Here is a 17832-nt window from a genome sequence, read left to right on the forward strand (position 1 = left end):
TAATACATATTTATCATGTTGTAAATAAACCTAAACCAAATAGTTGAAGCTATTACAAACTGATGAAGAATTAATTGAAAATTACCTTGATTTTAATTATATTATTTCGTCATCCATAACTTACATATATAAAAATGCAACCATTCTTTGGCAATACGGTAAGACTGTCTATCTTAATTTGATTAAGACAATTGCTATTATACATCGCTCCAAATCTTAAACAATTTGTACTCTAAATAACCTATGCAACTTGCCTTATCCTTATTTTTCTTCATAAATAATAATACAATACTTAAACGACTGTAATTTAATATGTTCATTATATTAATCAATAATACTATACATCAAAAAACTCCGATCTTGTATGGTGTTGAGTTGTAAATGAAACAGTGATTTGGTGAAAGACTTAACAAATCATGTGTGTAGAATTACTCTATATTAATTTTATGTGTTGAGGTGAGGTTAGCCGGATATCCTAAAATGTGAGTATAGATGCTCTCCACGGGTTGGCATTAAAGTTGTGGCGAATGGAGAGCCTGCAATCTTAGAACCCAATCTCCATCACATATTGTCACTTCCCTCCTTATCTCTTTCTTCAATACCATCTTTGGACATGGCCCATTAGATCTTTTTCACAAGTGATCCGATAGATGACAGCGTGACACATTCCTGTTTTTAACTGCCAATATTTTACAAATCTCATTCTCCACACGGTAGAATTGGATGTGGACAAATTCAAGAATCATAAGGAACGTTGATGGTTCCATGCTCTTTGATGCCATTCATTTCATCATTGTCTACGTCATCAACAAACTATTGTAATCTGTAAAAATAATAATCCCATGTCGATGTACTAGTATATGTATCCAATAAAATCTTCTTCAGTTGGATCTTTCTTGCTCATATGAATTCGTTTAAATTCTTTTCTTCTTGAAGAATCATTTTATATGGAGAAAGGTCAGCTATTGTGAGTACCCTACATTTTTTTAAAGAACTGAAATTGAAATCAGAATCGACGATTTTAGAATTTAAACATATGTTATGGTTTAGGGTATACAAGTTAATATCAATTATCTTTTTATTTTTAAAAAATAATAAATATACCCCCCAAAAGTTACAAATACACCACTAACAATTAACAAAAATTACACTTTAATCCCGATTTCTATTCGGATACTCGAACCTCTTTTCCGATTCTTGTTCCAGTTCATATTCTTGGATTTTGTAGTGTTGGAATCAGAACCAAACACTAATAGAGTCGATTTTAATTCCTACCCGACACCTAACAAATGGGTATCCACTGATTTCAGTTCAACCCATTACCCATACGCACCCCTAATGTAGGGTCTGCTGAACTTAATTAATTAAAGTCTAACAATGGGGACAGTAAAAACGCAATTGGTCTAGTGCAGATTGAGTGTGGACCCAATCAAGATGACATTCAGAGAAGATAGGAAGAGAGTGTGGATAAAACGTGTGTTCCACCCGCCAATCAGATTTCAGAAACCAATTTAGAGAGATCACAATACAATTCCCACTTTGCCTAAGTCAATTATTTTGTACCGACCAAACCCCTCCGCCCAAATTTTTCATTAATTAACAAACCCAACCCAACCAAACACAAGTCTCTCCTCCTTCTGCCAAGATTCGTTCAACAAAGTCCTTAAAACCTTAAAACATTTTTATTTTAGGGTCAGGATTTTGTCTGAGCGTAAGAATCATGGCGTTTTCCACCGCTTTGGCCGGTTCTAAGATGGAATCTTTGTTGTTCAATCCCGGTTCTTCTTCTTCTTCTTCGTCTTGTTCTTTTTTGACGGGTCAACAAATACGCGTCCTCTGTAAACCCAATCGCAATGAGAAAAGATTTCAAAGGGCAGTTAAATGCGAAGTTACTGCCCCATCTGATGCCTCCACCATCTCCGCTCTCGAGCAGCTCAAAACCTCCGCGCCTGACCGTAAGTTTTGCTTCTTTTCTTTTTTTGGTTATTTTTAAATTTTTTTTCTGGTACTAAATTAGTAATTTCATCTTTAATTGCGCTATTTGGATGAATGCATTGCTTGAAGTTGATGGTTTTTGTGTTTTGATTGTATAAGAGTTTGAATTAGCAATACTAAGCATCTTTTTTTGCTTAATTTTTTGGATCCTTGAGTGATTTCTATTTAATTACCCTTAAGATAAGGGTGTATATTATAGTTTTTCTTTTTTCTTTTATCTTTTTTCAATTCAACGTGGGCATTAAAAGGCTCAATTAGTGTTGGTTTCCGCATGAAAGTTGAGGTCTCAATTACTGTGATTTTGTTAGTTAAAATTGGGTAAAAGGTTGCTGTTTGATTACAGGTATTAACCTTTTGAAATCGCAATGAACTAGTTGTTTGTGGTTGTCTATTGTTATGAATTATTATTTACTCGCCTTAGATTCAATGCTTTGAATTATGGGGGAAAAAAGAAAATATTCATCACCTATGATTCTGTTATATAATAGTTTCTAGTGAGGTTTACCTGGTTGTTATGTTGGAGTAACTGGAGTCCATGATAAATCTATTACCCCTTACTAGATATTCAGGGTAACACTGATCACCATGAAGTTTACAGAGTTTTGTTGTGCTTTCGGCAAGGTACTCAGTCACTGATTTACTGAAACTTTTATGTTTGATCTCTCTTAGGATATACAAAGGAAAGGAGCAGCATTGTGGTTATTGGGCTTAGCGTTCACACTACACCTGTTGAGATGCGTGAAAAACTTGCCATTCCAGAAGCAGAATGGCCACGAGCGATTGGGGAGTTGTGTAACCTAAATCATATAGAAGAGGCTGCTGTTCTTAGCACCTGCAACCGGATGGAGATATATGTTGTAGCTCTTTCTCAACATCGTGGGGTTAAAGAAGTGACTGAATGGATGTCAAAGGTGAATTTTGTTCTCCTTTATGATTCCACGTTTGTTTGTCTTCCATAAGAAAAATCTTTCTTTTTGCAAGTTGTAGATTAATACGATAATAATGATAATAATCTGGCATAAAGGACCTTGATTTACTCTTCAAAAGTTAGTACCATCTTTCTGTATTACTCTTCAGCCTATGTTGTAGGTTAACTTCATCTACTTTCTTAAAATTGGTTTCCTGGATTAACTTTATTAAGAGAATTTTGAAATTGCTAAAGCTGTTATACTAATATTGTATCCATTGACAGACAAGTGGGATCCCAGTCTCTGAGCTTTGCCAGCACCGGTTTTTGCTGCACAACAAAGATGCTACCCAGCATCTTTTTGAGGTGTCAGCAGGTCTTGACTCTCTTGTGCTAGGAGAAGGACAAATCCTTGCTCAAGTTAAACAAGTTGTCAAAGTTGGGCAAGGAGTTGTTGGATTTGGAAGGAACATCAGTGGACTGTTCAAGCATGCAATCACTGTTGGAAAGCGGGTTAGAGCAGAGACAAACATTGCTGCTGGGGCTGTTTCTGTCAGCTCAGCCGCGGTTGAACTGGCATTAATGAAGCTTCCTGAATCTTCACATGCCACAGCTCGCATGTTGGTTATTGGAGCTGGCAAGATGGGGAAGCTTGTGATAAAACACTTGGTAGCAAAAGGATGCACTAAGATGGTGGTTGTTAACAGATCTGAGGAGAGAGTTGCTGCTATCCATGAGGAGATGAAAGGTGCTGAGATAATTTACAAACCTCTCTCAGAAATGCTAACCTGTGCTGCTGAAGCTGATGTGGTCTTCACCAGCACAGCATCAGAAACTCCATTATTCTTAAAAGAGAACGTTGCAGACCTTCCGGTTGTTGATCCTGCATTTGGGGGTTTGAGGCTGTTTATTGATATCTCCGTTCCTCGTAATGTTGGCTCATGTGTTGAAGATGTTGAAACTGCAAGAGTCTACAATGTTGATGACCTTAAGGAAGTTGTGGCTGCTAATAAAGAGGACCGACTCCGCAAAGCTATGGAAGCTCAAGCCATTATCGGCGAGGAATCAAAACAGTTTGAAGCTTGGAGGGATTCGTTGGAGACTGTTCCTACCATCAAGAAGTTGAGGGCTTATGCAGAAAGAATCAGAATGGCGGAGCTAGAGAAATGCCTATCAAAGATGGGTGATGATATCTCAAAGAAATCAAGGAGGGCAGTAGATGATCTTAGCCGTGGTATTGTGAATAAGCTTCTTCATGGTCCAATGCAGCACCTAAGATGCGATGGGAGTGACAGCCGGACTCTTGATGAAACCCTTGAGAATATGCATGCTCTTAACAGAATGTTCGGCCTTGAAACAGATACATCTCTGTTTGAGCAGAAGATTCGAGCCAAGATAGAACAAACCCAAAAGTAAGCTTCAATACAAGCTTGTTGATGACACTTCATTCACTTCCCCAAAATTGAATAAGAGGAAAACATCCTCGTCTTGCTCCGAGTGTCGACACTGCTGTAATCTTCATTTGAAAAGCGTAACGGTGTAGATCCTGTTTGGGATCTTTTTAATTCGTTTATTGGTGTATGACGCTGTTGCCTAACTCTAATTCGAGTGCTTCATGTGTCTACATTGTGTTGATTAGTGATCATTTAGCGTTTTAGGATAGAAATGAGCTTGATCCTTGTACCGGTTTCTTCTCTAGAATTTATGGTCTGTAAGGATACTATAAATCCGTGTAATTAATCTACTCATTTTATGTAGAGATGATCTTTTGTTATAAATTTCTTTAGTGCGATTATTTGGTCTATTCCTGAAATTAAACCAGCGTAGTATCATTGCTTTAATACAGTCAGTAACCAATTTCATCCTTCCCCGCTGTTTCCTTTCAAGTTAAGAGTGTTTTCTTTAACCTTATCTCTTTGTATTGCAAGCCCAACCCAGCCCAAAGTGAGACTCAATGGCAGTGGCAGACCCAGACCATAAGCATTTTTCAACTATGAGACAGCTAAGTAAAGGTTCTGAAATTATAGAAAAGCCCATGAGCGTCCCAACTGGTGAGCGGAGAGCAGAGCAAACCTATCACTAGGCAAAAGACTCGCATCAATGTGCACTTTGGTTCATCATTAAAATCAAAACAAGATTCAAAGTTTTAATCTAGGCAAAAATTAGAGACATATAGTTTGGTTTGGTTCACCACCATTATTGATGAGAGACGCANTAAGTTAAGAGTGTTTTCCTCAACCTTATGTCTTTGTATAGCAAGCCCAACCCAGCCCAAAGTGACACTCAATGGCAGTGGTAGGCCCAGACCATAAGCATCTTTTCAACTATGAGACAGCTAAGTAAAGGTTCTGAAATTATAGAAAAGCCCATGAGCGTCCCAACTGGTGAGCGGAGAGCAGAGCAAACCTATCACTAGGCAAAAGACTCGCATCAATGTGCACTTTGGTTCATCATTAAAATCAAAACAAGATTCAAAGTTTTAATCTAGGCAAAAATTAGAGACATATAGTTTGGTTTGGTTCACCACCATTATTGATGAGAGACGCAAGGAATAACTCGACCATGAAATAATCTGCAAACTGGTCCTACAACTCATCAGGACAAACAAAAGTATATTATACAGCTGGGAATCCAAAGACAAGAAGTACATGGTACTGTTTTTGGGTTTTTTATAAACCACCAGCCTGCACTGTGTTGTGGATGATTATAAAGTTAAAACAGTCATTGGGTCCGCGATGCTACGGTATGTTCGTCATTTTGTCCTCACTTTCAATGTCATCAACCTTCAACCAACAACTATTGTGCCTTCAAGAGGAGGGAGAAGCCTACTTCCCATATACAAACGGCGTAGAGAACTAGAGATAGCATGTTTTGTCGTCTGTAATAAGTTTGCAGACAATTGTGATTGGGAAGCTTGATTAGAGCATTTGAACTGTTTCCTGTGCAGCAACCACTGAGATCTTATAATAAAGGTTCTAGAAGCCTAAATATAAAATTTCTGAAGATGAGGATCTTATTTATGATTTTTAGAATATAGGGGCACTCTCTTCATGGTCAATTTCTCATCCTAATTCATAATCGCTACTAAGGTTTGTAGCATGGGATCTCCCCATATTGTAGGACTGAGAAATATAGGAATCTCTTGGGACTAACATATATGACCTGAAACTGAGAACATTAATATCTTCTTTCTCTCACTTTCCCTAGAAAGTCTTGAAGAGTAATCTTCCAAGAAACACTCAAAAGTAAATAAGTACTCTACTAGTTCTTGGTTTTAACAAAAATCACCAAGCTTATAATGATGATCATATACGATGCAAGTGCAACCAAGCACACACACAAAAGTAAAGTGAAACAAAATCAACTTGAGCAAACGTGTTGTTAAAGTGATGCAAACGTGGAATATGCGGCTCCTCACATGTGGAGAAGTGAGAAATCAAGTCTGTGTGATTGTGTTGTTGTTTCTAGTATACCAAAACCAAAGCAGAAGAGAACATTGATGGGAATTCGGTGGTCCCTAATTTCCNTACTCTACTAGTTCTTGGTTTTAACAAAAATCACCAAGCTTATAGTGATGATCATATACTATGCAAGTGCACACACACACACACAAAATTAACTTGAGCAAACGTGTTGTTAAAGTGATGCAAACGTGGAATATGCGGCTCCCCACATGTGGAGAAGTGAGAAATCAAGTCTGTGTGATTGTGTTGTTGTTTCTAGTATACCAAAACCAAAGCAGAAGAGAACATTGATGGGAATTCGGTGGTCCCTAATTCCCCATATCACATCTACGTCTGTATCGTTATGTTTGATGCTTTGGCCGTTCAATCCCCACCGTCGGTTGGTGAGTCTGATTGATGACTGCCCTTTTATGGACCACGGACTGAGAGACATGGACCAGACTATGAACTGGTTTTAATTATAGAATTCATGCGCAGGCAGTGGGAGAGAGCTGTATGTGTTGTTTGTACCCTTACAAAGAATTTGCTCAAATAATGCCTGATGCTTACAGTGCCAAGACAATAACCTATCAGACCAAATGCTGATTGATTCCACTTCACTTTGGGCCAATTTGCATGTATCTATCTAATCTCCTAAGATTCTAAAATTGATAGTTGGGTAAATCCCGATAATGATCACCCTTATTAGTAATCAAAATAGATTAAATTCAAGACCTTTTAAATAATACATTTAAGAGTCTTAATTAATTAAACTCTTAATTAATTAATAATAGGACTAAGGTTGATCTTATACATCATTATTGCTTTACACGTTAATAAGTGGCAGCATTATCTCAAATTATAACTTGGCACTTAGTCCCATCATTGCAGTCTTAAGAGTTGATAGCTTGGTCATAATTTTAGAATCAAAGGCAGATATGAAAAGAAGATCTGATATGATGACAACAAATGATTCAATCATCGTATCATAGTAACACCCAATCATTTTGTCCTAGTTTTTACTAGCCCATTACAGCCCATCCCAAATTATAATTAAAAAAACTCCATTACACTAGCATTAATTACAGGTCTTTTTAAAGTTGATGATGATGATAATGATAATGATAAATCCCTACAAAGAAAATGGAGTCTGTTTTGGAGTTGGAAATTTAAAACCACAAGACAAAAACACAAAGCTTAATACATCAACTACTACCCAATCAAATAAGCGTGGGCCTAATTTTATCCTCTAGGCAGAAAGGCCCGCGCCGTCTGCTACCAACTTGTCCCTACTATTGTATTCCTGCGCCATCTCCAATATTTTTTTTTTTTTTTTTTTTTTTTTTTTTTTTATATATATAAATTTCTTCAATTTATGATAAAATTAGAATCTAGCGTTTTCGAAGCCGTGCAAATCGCTGACTCTATTCATCGACTTCTTCATCATAGCTACCTTAGCCAGCTTCTCAGCTGCTCTCCAAGCCGAAGTCGGCGTAAGCGGCTCCCCATTTTCGTCCGTCACAACCATCACTTCCCTCTCGCCCCCTCTTCGCCTTTGCATCATCATCATTTGTTGTTGCTGTTGCTGCTGCTCTAAGAGATACTGTCTCCTCCAATGCAATTCTGCCAATTCCGCTTCCAACCCTTTCACATAATCGTCAGCCGATTCTGCGCTGGAGTGTATTAAAAGAGCTCGAGCCGACGCTAGCAAATGATGTGCGCTGGTGAAATCGTTGTGCTCAATTAACCTTCGTGACTCGGCTATGGCTCTTGTACTGATAAATAGATTTCTCAACCGTTCGATTTTCGGTGCTGATGATCTAGCAGCGTGCGGGCAGGGTACCAAAAGCGCTTGATCCGCGCCGTATACGACCTCTTGAGTGGCGGGGTCTTTGTAAAGACACTTCACTGACATCACGTGGTGGGATCCAATCGCCGGTGTGGGGACTCTTAACTCCACCAGTAACTCCCTTTCTTCTTCGGCGTATAAATCTCCAAGCCGTACTGAGCCTGAGCTGAGGATAGTCGGCTTTCCACTACATGAATAAACAGCTGCAATCTCAGCTGGAGCCGAGCCAGAGGCGAAATTGAGCTGGATTCTTAAATCTTGTACGACCACGCTTAATAACCCGCCAACGCATTTAGCAAAAGCGTCCGCGGCTGGCTCCTGGCTGTAGCCGCCGCTTTGACCAAAACCAAATGAATGAACTGGGATCTCAATGTGAGAGAAACGTGTAGAGGACGCGTGGCTTCCTCCTCGCCGTTGATTAGAAGAATTAACCTGGACTCTCTCATCGTGACCGTCGGATAATAACATGATACTTGCAACTGGATTTCTCTCTCTCCGATCTTCGAGCACCTTAGCAGCTTTCCTCAAAGCATCACCCACGCTATTCCCTTGACCACAAACGAGCCGGTCAACGATGCGCCGCGCAGCGCGCTGACCCTGAGCCGTCATTCTCCTCAAAGGCAACAACCTCTTAGGACTTGCAGAAAAGGCCACAATAGAAAGCCGATCAGCCGAGCCGAGAGAAGAAATAACCAAACGCATGGCGCGTTTTAACATTTGTAACTTGGCTCCAGTCATGCTACCACTCACGTCAAGTACAGTCACCAAATCGATAGGCGCACGATACGACGCCGTGTTGTTGCTTTTAACGATTGGTGACGGAGGTGGTGCTTTCACTCTTAATGCCACTGCATAAGTCTCATAATTTCTACCAACAGAGATGACAGCAGATTCTGGTAACAGTCTAATCTGAACGTGTCTCGAATCTCTGCCGTAAAATTGAACTTGGTCGGATTTGAGTGAGGATGAAGAGTTTGAATTAACGAAAAAGCCCTGAAACTCTTCAACATCATCTTCCTCCTCTTGGACATTCTCATCTGCCTCAGGTATGGGAATGAAACGAACACCTCCAGCAGTCGGAGATATCAATGGCTCGTCGTCATCGTAGGATCTTGAATCTGGTCTTGGTTCTTGTTTGAAGGTTTTAACAAGTCTGGGAGAAGATTCAATTATCTTCTTTTCATCTATTTTAGTCTTGATGATGTTGTCGTGTGAGTCGGTGTGGTTTAGGTGGAGGTTTTCTACGGCGCCGAGATTTTTGTGGACGGAGAGTAAAGGAACGTCTTTCCAGGTGGTGTTGCAGACGGGGCAAACGAGACTGCCATGCTTTCGCACGTGGGAGGCTATGCACGGGAAGTGAAAGGCGTGTGAGCATTCTGCTGTGTAGATGGCTGTGCCCTGACCTGTCTTCACGCTGTTCAAACAGATTCCACAGCTACTCTGCAACAAAAAGTCAAACTTCATTATTATTACTCTAGCCGATCTAAGAACTACTAAACATCACTACTAAGATAAAATGTCAAAGCTTTTTGCTGTTAATTTTACTTACTCTGAACTTGAAGCTGTTCTTGAAGAGAGATAACTTGAGAGGAGATCGAGGAGAGGATGGGTTAGAACCCTGTAATGGTTTGGGACTCTTGGTTGATTTGGGTGTGGTTTTGCATTGGAGTCTAGGGCTCTCATTTGTAGAAGGCGCTTCAAGAGTAGCAGTCCGGCAACGCAAGCTGGGGCTTGAGACTGGTTGAGACTGCAAGCGAGGAGTAGAAGGGTTGCTACTACCGGTAAAAAAACCTAACTTTGTACAACTTCTGGGGCTTGGACTAGTACTAGGACTAACAACTTGTTGTTGCTTATCTGAAACTGTGGCGATTTCTGAATCTCGAGGGATCGTTGTGCAGAAAGCTCTTCTCCAACCAGTGCCCATTTTCAAAAAACCAAAAGATATTAACCAAAGAACACTCTTTTTTCTCTTTTCTTATGTATATATATCTAAATACCACCCAAACTTAATTTGTTTTTTTATCTTTTGGTAGAGATGATGAAGATAAAGATAAAAGAAAGAAAGAACAAAGAAGTTTTGTTTTGATCGATCTGAGACTCCACAGAAGACAAAATGGTAAGATCGAGTTGAGCTATACTAGCAGCATGGGATCAAACGAAATAAAAGCAAAGAGACAAAGTAATGTGATTATTAAGATAGAAAGAAAACTTGAGACTCATGCCCTTCTCTTCCAGCTCTATTGCTCTCATTCCCTTTTTTATTCATCACTTTTGAATATTGCTCTCACTGACTAGATAGCCCCAAAAAGATCTCCGCAACCAAAACTCTTTTTGATCTACTGCCTCTCTCCCTTTCTATTTCTTTCTTTTTCTCTGTGTGTTATATTATAAGAGAGTGAAGGCCTTTCTTAAACTCGATATATATTTGTTGGAAAAGTTATTTCAGAATTTTAACCGAGTTACCGGCACGTGTGTTGTGTTGTATGATTTTACACTACCGGTCAACGGCCGGGGCTCTCTCTCTCCATATATACAGCACGAGCACGTTATGGCCACCGACCAATGAACGGATTCATGGCAATGATCACCATCCCATTCCCATAAATGCTCCATGCTCTTCACGCGCCAAACGCACAACTCTATATCATACAAACTAGGTGTCAATGTTATTACACAGCAAATGGCACGTGTTCATCACTCTCGTACGTTGCAACTGGATTCTGAGACTGCTTTGTTGGACTTCTCTGTTATTCAAGCATCATTCATATATGTTTGATACTCAAAGAGCAATCATCCTGTACAGCGCACATTAATAGGTTTTCCTTTGCTTCAGCTTATAATAGCCATTGATAAGGCTGTATAATTGAAGTAAGATATGATTGCTTCATCTTATAAAAAGGACCTAAATATATGATTAGTTTATTTCAAAAAAATGACGTATCTGAAGTGGGATCATAAGGGCTGCATTGGTGCGGGTCTCTATAGGATTAAAATTATACATAGGTAGTTAGCACGTATCAAGTTTCCATGCAATCGTAAAATCAGAGGAGTAGGAACCTAGGATGCAGGCTATAAAGTTGTACGTAAAAATATATAAATATATATATAAATATATAATTTGAAAATTAATTAAAAAGTAAAAACCTTGATGTCAGGTTACAGCTTTGCATATCTTGGATATTAATAACCGTATCACTGTAGAAAGTGAAAACTTTAATTAATTACAATTTAAAGAGTCACAAATGGCACCTCACCCCAGCTATGGGCTCAGACACTCACATGTTGCCTCCCTTAAAGGAGTGTCAGTAAATTCGGAGACCATTTTCTAGGCATTACATTGAGGCTCCTTTCGCTTCTTTTGTATTTTGTTCTACCATTTCCGTATTCCATCCACGTCAAAATCTTATCTTAGGACTTTCTGGCTCTTCCTTTTCATCAATTATTCACCCCGCCTACGGCCCTGCCTCTGCCATCTTACAAATTTTAATTGTGTACATAATAATATTCACCTGCCAGGCTGCCCCCTGTTTGTTTTCATATTCCCCCACCATCTCATTCTCACCTGCCCCTTTATTTCATTTCCTTCCATGGGTACATAGTAAACCTTTTTATCCTAAATAATTTCTTGTTTTATAATATTACAACTGTGTATGTGTTTTCGTCCTGTATCTGCATTCTGCAGGGAGCCTCCGGTCACAGTAAATAACTTATTAAAGTTAGCAACACTCCCTAAGTAATAAAAATTTGGTACCTTCCCGAAAAGAGAGCGGTACCATCACATTCACAGGGTGACTTGACAGACACCCCACAGTCAAGACCGAGAGGAGCCTTTACCCTCCCTTCGCGATTGTCACACCAACAGTCAATAATTCCGACACTCACGTGGGGCCCTTTTTCAAGGTCCCTCCGTCCATCTAAATTATTATTATTTTATCTAACGCCGTTTAATTGTTTGCTGACGTTTTTCAGTCATAGGGAAACTCAACTGCTGAACTGGGTTTTGACAATTGTCAAATCCTTCCTTTAATAAAGTATGATTTCACTCTTAACCTAATCATTTTTTTAATTAAGAGTTAGGCATTCTAAAGTAACTTTTTACATTATTTTTTTATGATTTAGTTTTCACTTACGTGTGGAAAACTATAAGCTAGGTTTTTAACTTTTAACTGCTTTTTTTGGATGGGCTACATGGTTAGGCTAAGTGAATGTTTAACCAATAACGTACTATGCTTAAGTTTCCGGGGACAACACTCAAGCTCCTAAAACAAAATTCATTACATACTGGCGAAAATTAATGGAACAAATCGGTGTAGCAGTAGAACCATTTGCACATCAGTTGTTTTTTTTAAATCATCGGAGATATTCAAATCAATTTATATATATTTTAACTAATTTCTCAAGTACTATAGAATTATCGATCAGATAAAACCTCTAATGACTACCTTTATTAATGCTAGGGAAGACTCAAACTTAAGAGTTAATAGAAACTATAAAATTATCGATCAGATAAAAACTCTAATGACTACCCTTATTAATATTTGAAGAGACTCGAACTTAAGAGTTAATAGAACCTCCTTTACCGTTAGACCATTCTGTGATGATTGTACAACTGTTATTTCTTTCTTCTTTTATGGATATATATGATAGAGTAAATTATGCGATCAGTAATGTAAATATTATTCAGAACTTTGTATTAAAGGAGTTGTGTTATTTCTTTGTTTCGACAAAAAATATGTAAATTTAATTTGTTTTGACAGGTCAGTAGGTTTTCTTTTACAAATTGGGAGCTAGTTGATGAGATTATTAATCTATGGCTTTACATAGGGTGTGTATATATATATATAGTTTCTTAGGCCGCAGTACGTACATAGTGGATAACTGGATATAAGTAGCATATAATAAAATGGGACCACTCAAATTTAATAAACACATACAAGGTACAAGCGAACTTGTGCATGGCCATGGCACATTCAATTTCTCCATTTTTAGGATGGTAGCTACCTAGTGAAGTTACCATTTATTTTCCTGGTTCATTGATTTTGTTGTTTGATCTTGAAAAGTGGGTAGCTTTGGTATTATTATATATTAAAAACTGGAGGTAGTAATTAATGCAAGGAGGAGTTAGGTTTGTTTTTATGGTCCAAATTTGGTTCTAAGCATGATTCTTTTTTCCAAATTTACTTAATCTTGTCACGTTTAGATGTTGACTTCAAACATTTTTCATTTAAACTGCTCCCTTAACAAAGTAGGCTTACTTCTTTTTTATTATTAACTTGATTATATAGTTTAATTAATAGAAACATATGTTTGATAAAATTAATTAAAAAAATATATAAGACGTATAGCAAAACAGTACATAACTGTGAGTACCGAGGTAGTTCCGTCTTAATTACGGCGTATATAGCTTTCTGCGTGTGGAGCCCATTGGAAGAGCCACGGGGGCCTCAAGCAGGTCATGTGGGATGCTCCATGTCATCATCATACACATCCACGTGGCATCAAATTTATTGAATCAAACACAATAGTGTGATACTTCAACAGAAATCATGTCTCATGTTTATAAAAAATTTCCCTTTTTTCCATTTATAGTTTTAAATTTAAATGTGATTTAGACTTGAGAGGACCTACTGTTGTTACCAATTTAATTTAATTAAAAAAAAGAAAAGAAAAGATAACCAATGAAATGCTACCTTTGTTTCATTAAATTAATTTAATTTTTTTCTTATTAGGGGAAATAATTACTGGAGCCCAATGACAATTCTTCTGATTTTAATTCGGGTCCTACCATTTGGTTAGGTAAATGACCCATCTCTAACCGATGCTCATAGTACCCAAAATCTCATTATTCATGGACCATACCGTATAAATATTATAGACATAATTAATACAACAGGACAATACATAATCATTGAGCGCAAGTCGCATTTTCATTTTTTTTTTTTTTTTTGAGGCCTTAGAAGGAAATTCCAAAGTTTTAATTTGATTTTTGGTCTGACCATATGATTATTTTAATATTTTATGTAAAGAAAAATGAAATATTTTTGGTTAAGAAGTGACAGATGCATCTGTTTTTGGGCAATATGCATATCATCAACTACATTTTTTTATTAATATTTGAGTTAGAACTCTATATTATAAAATGAACTATATTCTCCATGAACGATAATAATAATGTAACTTGACCAAACCCCAGACAATGTTCTTGACCAACAGCAATAATAAATTTGGCATGGCATATGTTAGGATGAAACTTAAAATATATATATATATATACAGTATATATAATTTAATAAAAAGGATTAGTTATTGAAGATTTAGAATTTAGGAAAATGCCCATAAATCACATGACAAAACAGGACATCCCATATGGAAGAGATCCCATTATATTGCTTATTCCCAAGTTGCCTTTGTTAATGCTACCCATTTGACCATTTTTTAAATTGTAATTAACCCATCATTAACCAACTTTTATTGACTAATAATAGGCACCATTTATTCTGCGATCACCATGTGTCATGTGTATGTAACCATGATAAAATCTTCTTGAGTTTCTACTTTATTACTTAATTAAATGGTTATTATTTTAATGGAGGCCAAATCAGAAAAAGGGTATTAGAAAATTGAGATTAACTTAGATTTGATTATGTCATTAAATAGGATTAGAGAGAGACGACATTCTCCTTTCTCCACTTCTTCTGAAAACTATGTAAGCAATGCGCTGGCGATGGCATGGCCTTGTAATATGGACTATATTCTATTCCTATCTTCATTTCTTTTTTTAATCTTCCAAATTCGTACTTTTTTAAATAACAAAACCATTTATTTGGGTCTGCCAATCTGCCTTTACATCAAAAATTGAATCGTCCCAAAGCAAATACAAAGTATTGGAAATTAGATAGCAACAGTTAGGGTAGTAAATAATAAGAAAAGGATGGCAATGAATGGTAGGTGAAGTCACATGAATCTTAAATTAAAATTAAAATAAAAAAAAAGGGAAGCTTTGTGTGTAAATGAATAAGATTACCATAACTCCGATGGGTTGGCTTGGTGGTCAAGAAAGTATGTTTTTTTTCTTGACTTTCTAAGTTCAAACCTTGAGGGTATCTACCTCAATATATAATTATGTCTTACCTGATTTATTAGGTTTGAAGGGTATTCAATCGATTCCGATAATTAGTTAAGGTACACGTAAGTTGGCCTAGATACCCCGGTTAGCAAAAAAAAAAAAGATGATTATTATGAACCGCCATTGGATGACCGGATGGTAAAAGAGTTTCATGAGCTCTTGAGTTCGAGTCTCCCTAGGTACTAATAGAGGTGGCCATTTGGGTTCTTTCTCGATCGACAATTCTAGAGTCTCAAAGAATTAGTTGAGGTGCATGTAAGCTAGTTCAGATACCAATGATAAAAAAAAAAAAAAAATAAATAAAAAATTAGGATTACGATGGTGTATATAAAGAGAGAAAACGGTATTAATAAAAGTTGAATTGGAAGAAGAGTTAATAATGAATGGAATTAAACAAAGGTTGAGTTTGAGATGATGAGATGTTGCAATTAATGGGGCACATGTCATGAGCCAATAACTACTAGAATCTCTAACAACCATATATATTAATTAAATATCAGCATGACCAGCATGGCCTATTTATTTATATCTATACTCTCTCTTTTTCAAAATTGTTCTTTACAATCTATTGGTATTATTGGCCGTATCATCCCTTTCATAAACTGCTTTATGTATGTATTCACTAATTAATTACGAAATTTTTATTATTCATCTCAGTATTTATTAATATAACATATAATACTAAACTAAAGGATCACACCACTTTATGACATTATATAGAATAAGGTTAAGCTCTAACATACATTTAAAATTATTTACCCCAAGATTAAGAGTCTCAAATTGTTGCCTTTAGTCCATCATGTCAATAATACTATATCTAAATGGAGGTATTGAGGAGGTCAGATTAATTAATTTTCATCCAAGTATTGGTACAACGTCCCAATTAAGAATTGGATTTGTCTCTTGTAATATAAAATTTATTGGTACTAGGGTGTGTCAAAATGTCAATTCAATTCAAAAAATTTAACCAAATATAGAAAGCTTATAGTATTAAATGAGATAATGTCAAAAATCAAAAACAGAAAATGTGAGTTTTAACAACTGGCTGGCATGATGTACAATTAGTTAATAATAATTTTGATGGCCCATTCAGATTCTCTGGACACTGAAATGTAAGGACTCATCTGTGATTGAGGGTAGAGATTCCTCTTCTTCTTAATATTTGAAAGGTTGGTACAAAAACACGTACATTTTTGTGCCTTGATCAGAAAGAGAATTCTAGAGTATGCTTTACGTCTTCCTTTTGAACACCTTAAACAAAGCCACATTTGAATTTGAAGACGATAAAATCTGTTTCTGTAACTATCTTCATAACATTAAATGCTCTTATTTATTGTTGTAGGTCATGACTTTTGAGAGAAAATGGACCAAACCCAATTGCAGAAAAACACATAAATAATGCCAAAATTTGACTGTTTGATAATCTTTTAGACTAAGGGAAAAAGAAGTGGGAAATGATGGCCTAGTAATTGGGTGGCTTAAGGGTTTGTTGGCATTATAGACAGCTAAGTAAATCTCTTTAAATGATTTGGCAAAGACTATCGGAAAAACTTAAGTATAATTATCTTAAACTGACCAATAGAGATTCGCAACCTAAAGGGAACGAAAGAGATCGTTGTACTAGGAAAGTGCTTTTCACCTAAAACCATACTTTTGTTGGCATGCAACAGAATCTAAATATCTTCCTCACTTTTTTTACCATCTTTTATATGAATCTATCACTTTATTTCTTTCTTTTTCTGTTGCGTCTTCAATCTACTAACTGTTTTATATGGACTTGGCACCATTTATACGCCTTCTTTTTTCACGTTCAACACTTTTAAGCTGCCTTGACTAAAAAAAACAAGTCATGTGGAATGTTGTAATTCACTTTCACTCATTAATTTGCATTTTAAACACACATTTTTCTTCAAACATTCACATCATAGTGGCTCCGAAAGTTACCATGATGTACTCAACTCACTTGGAGCAGTGTAACGCACCTAAAATTTGCTTGTTTGAGCTTATTCCTAGGTTTCTGTTGGGCAAATTCGACAACCCTTATGGACTCTGTCTCTATGCCTTATAGCAGGAGAGTTACATATTACTGTTGATATAAAATATCTGATTATTATGTTGTGCTTAATATTTAGGGATAATAATCTCTTACTAAGTCAAAGCACCAATTATAGAAAGGTTATAGTTAGTGGGGTTACAATCATGGTAGACCTATAATTATACCTAACATGATTAACAACAACTCCCAACTATCTTCTAATCATACAATTACTTCCAAGAAAAAAATTAAATTATACCTAACATTATTAACAACAACTCCCAACTATCTCTATCATACAATTACTTCGAAGAAAAAATAAATTAATAATTAACTACACTGTGCCTGCACATGCCTCCCTTCTTATCTTCGTGTTTTTTTTTTTTTTTTATTATAATAGTTAATTATATATGATGATCATAGAACAATTCTTCCCATTATCAGTCTTTTCAACACATATTTATTAGAACATCTCCA

At 36.6% G+C, this 17832-nt stretch overlaps 2 protein-coding genes across 2 annotated transcripts; one reads left to right on the forward strand and one right to left on the reverse strand.

Moving 5' to 3' along the window:
• Positions 1–1549: 1549 nt before the first annotated feature.
• Positions 1550–4603, forward strand: LOC116137683 (glutamyl-tRNA reductase 1, chloroplastic-like). The gene is made up of 3 exons (XM_031423362.1): positions 1550–1955; positions 2665–2906; positions 3188–4603. Exons 1-3 carry the CDS (start codon positions 1721–1723, stop codon positions 4316–4318), a joined length of 1608 nt encoding a protein of 535 aa, XP_031279222.1. The 5' UTR covers positions 1550–1720; the 3' UTR covers positions 4319–4603.
• A 3099-nt stretch (positions 4604–7702) lies between these two features.
• On the reverse strand, positions 7703–10592 carry LOC116137692 (E3 ubiquitin-protein ligase WAV3). The gene is made up of 2 exons (XM_031423374.1): positions 9744–10592; positions 7703–9634 (listed from the first exon to the last, which is right to left on the reverse strand). Exons 1-2 carry the CDS (start codon positions 10116–10118, stop codon positions 7730–7732), a joined length of 2280 nt encoding a protein of 759 aa, XP_031279234.1. The 5' UTR covers positions 10119–10592; the 3' UTR covers positions 7703–7729.
• Positions 10593–17832: the final 7240 nt, after the last annotated feature.

Source organism: Pistacia vera, unplaced genomic scaffold (genome assembly GCF_008641045.1).
Source record: "Pistacia vera cultivar Batoury unplaced genomic scaffold, PisVer_v2 Contig332, whole genome shotgun sequence".
NCBI classification, from domain to species: domain Eukaryota; kingdom Viridiplantae; phylum Streptophyta; class Magnoliopsida; order Sapindales; family Anacardiaceae; genus Pistacia; species Pistacia vera.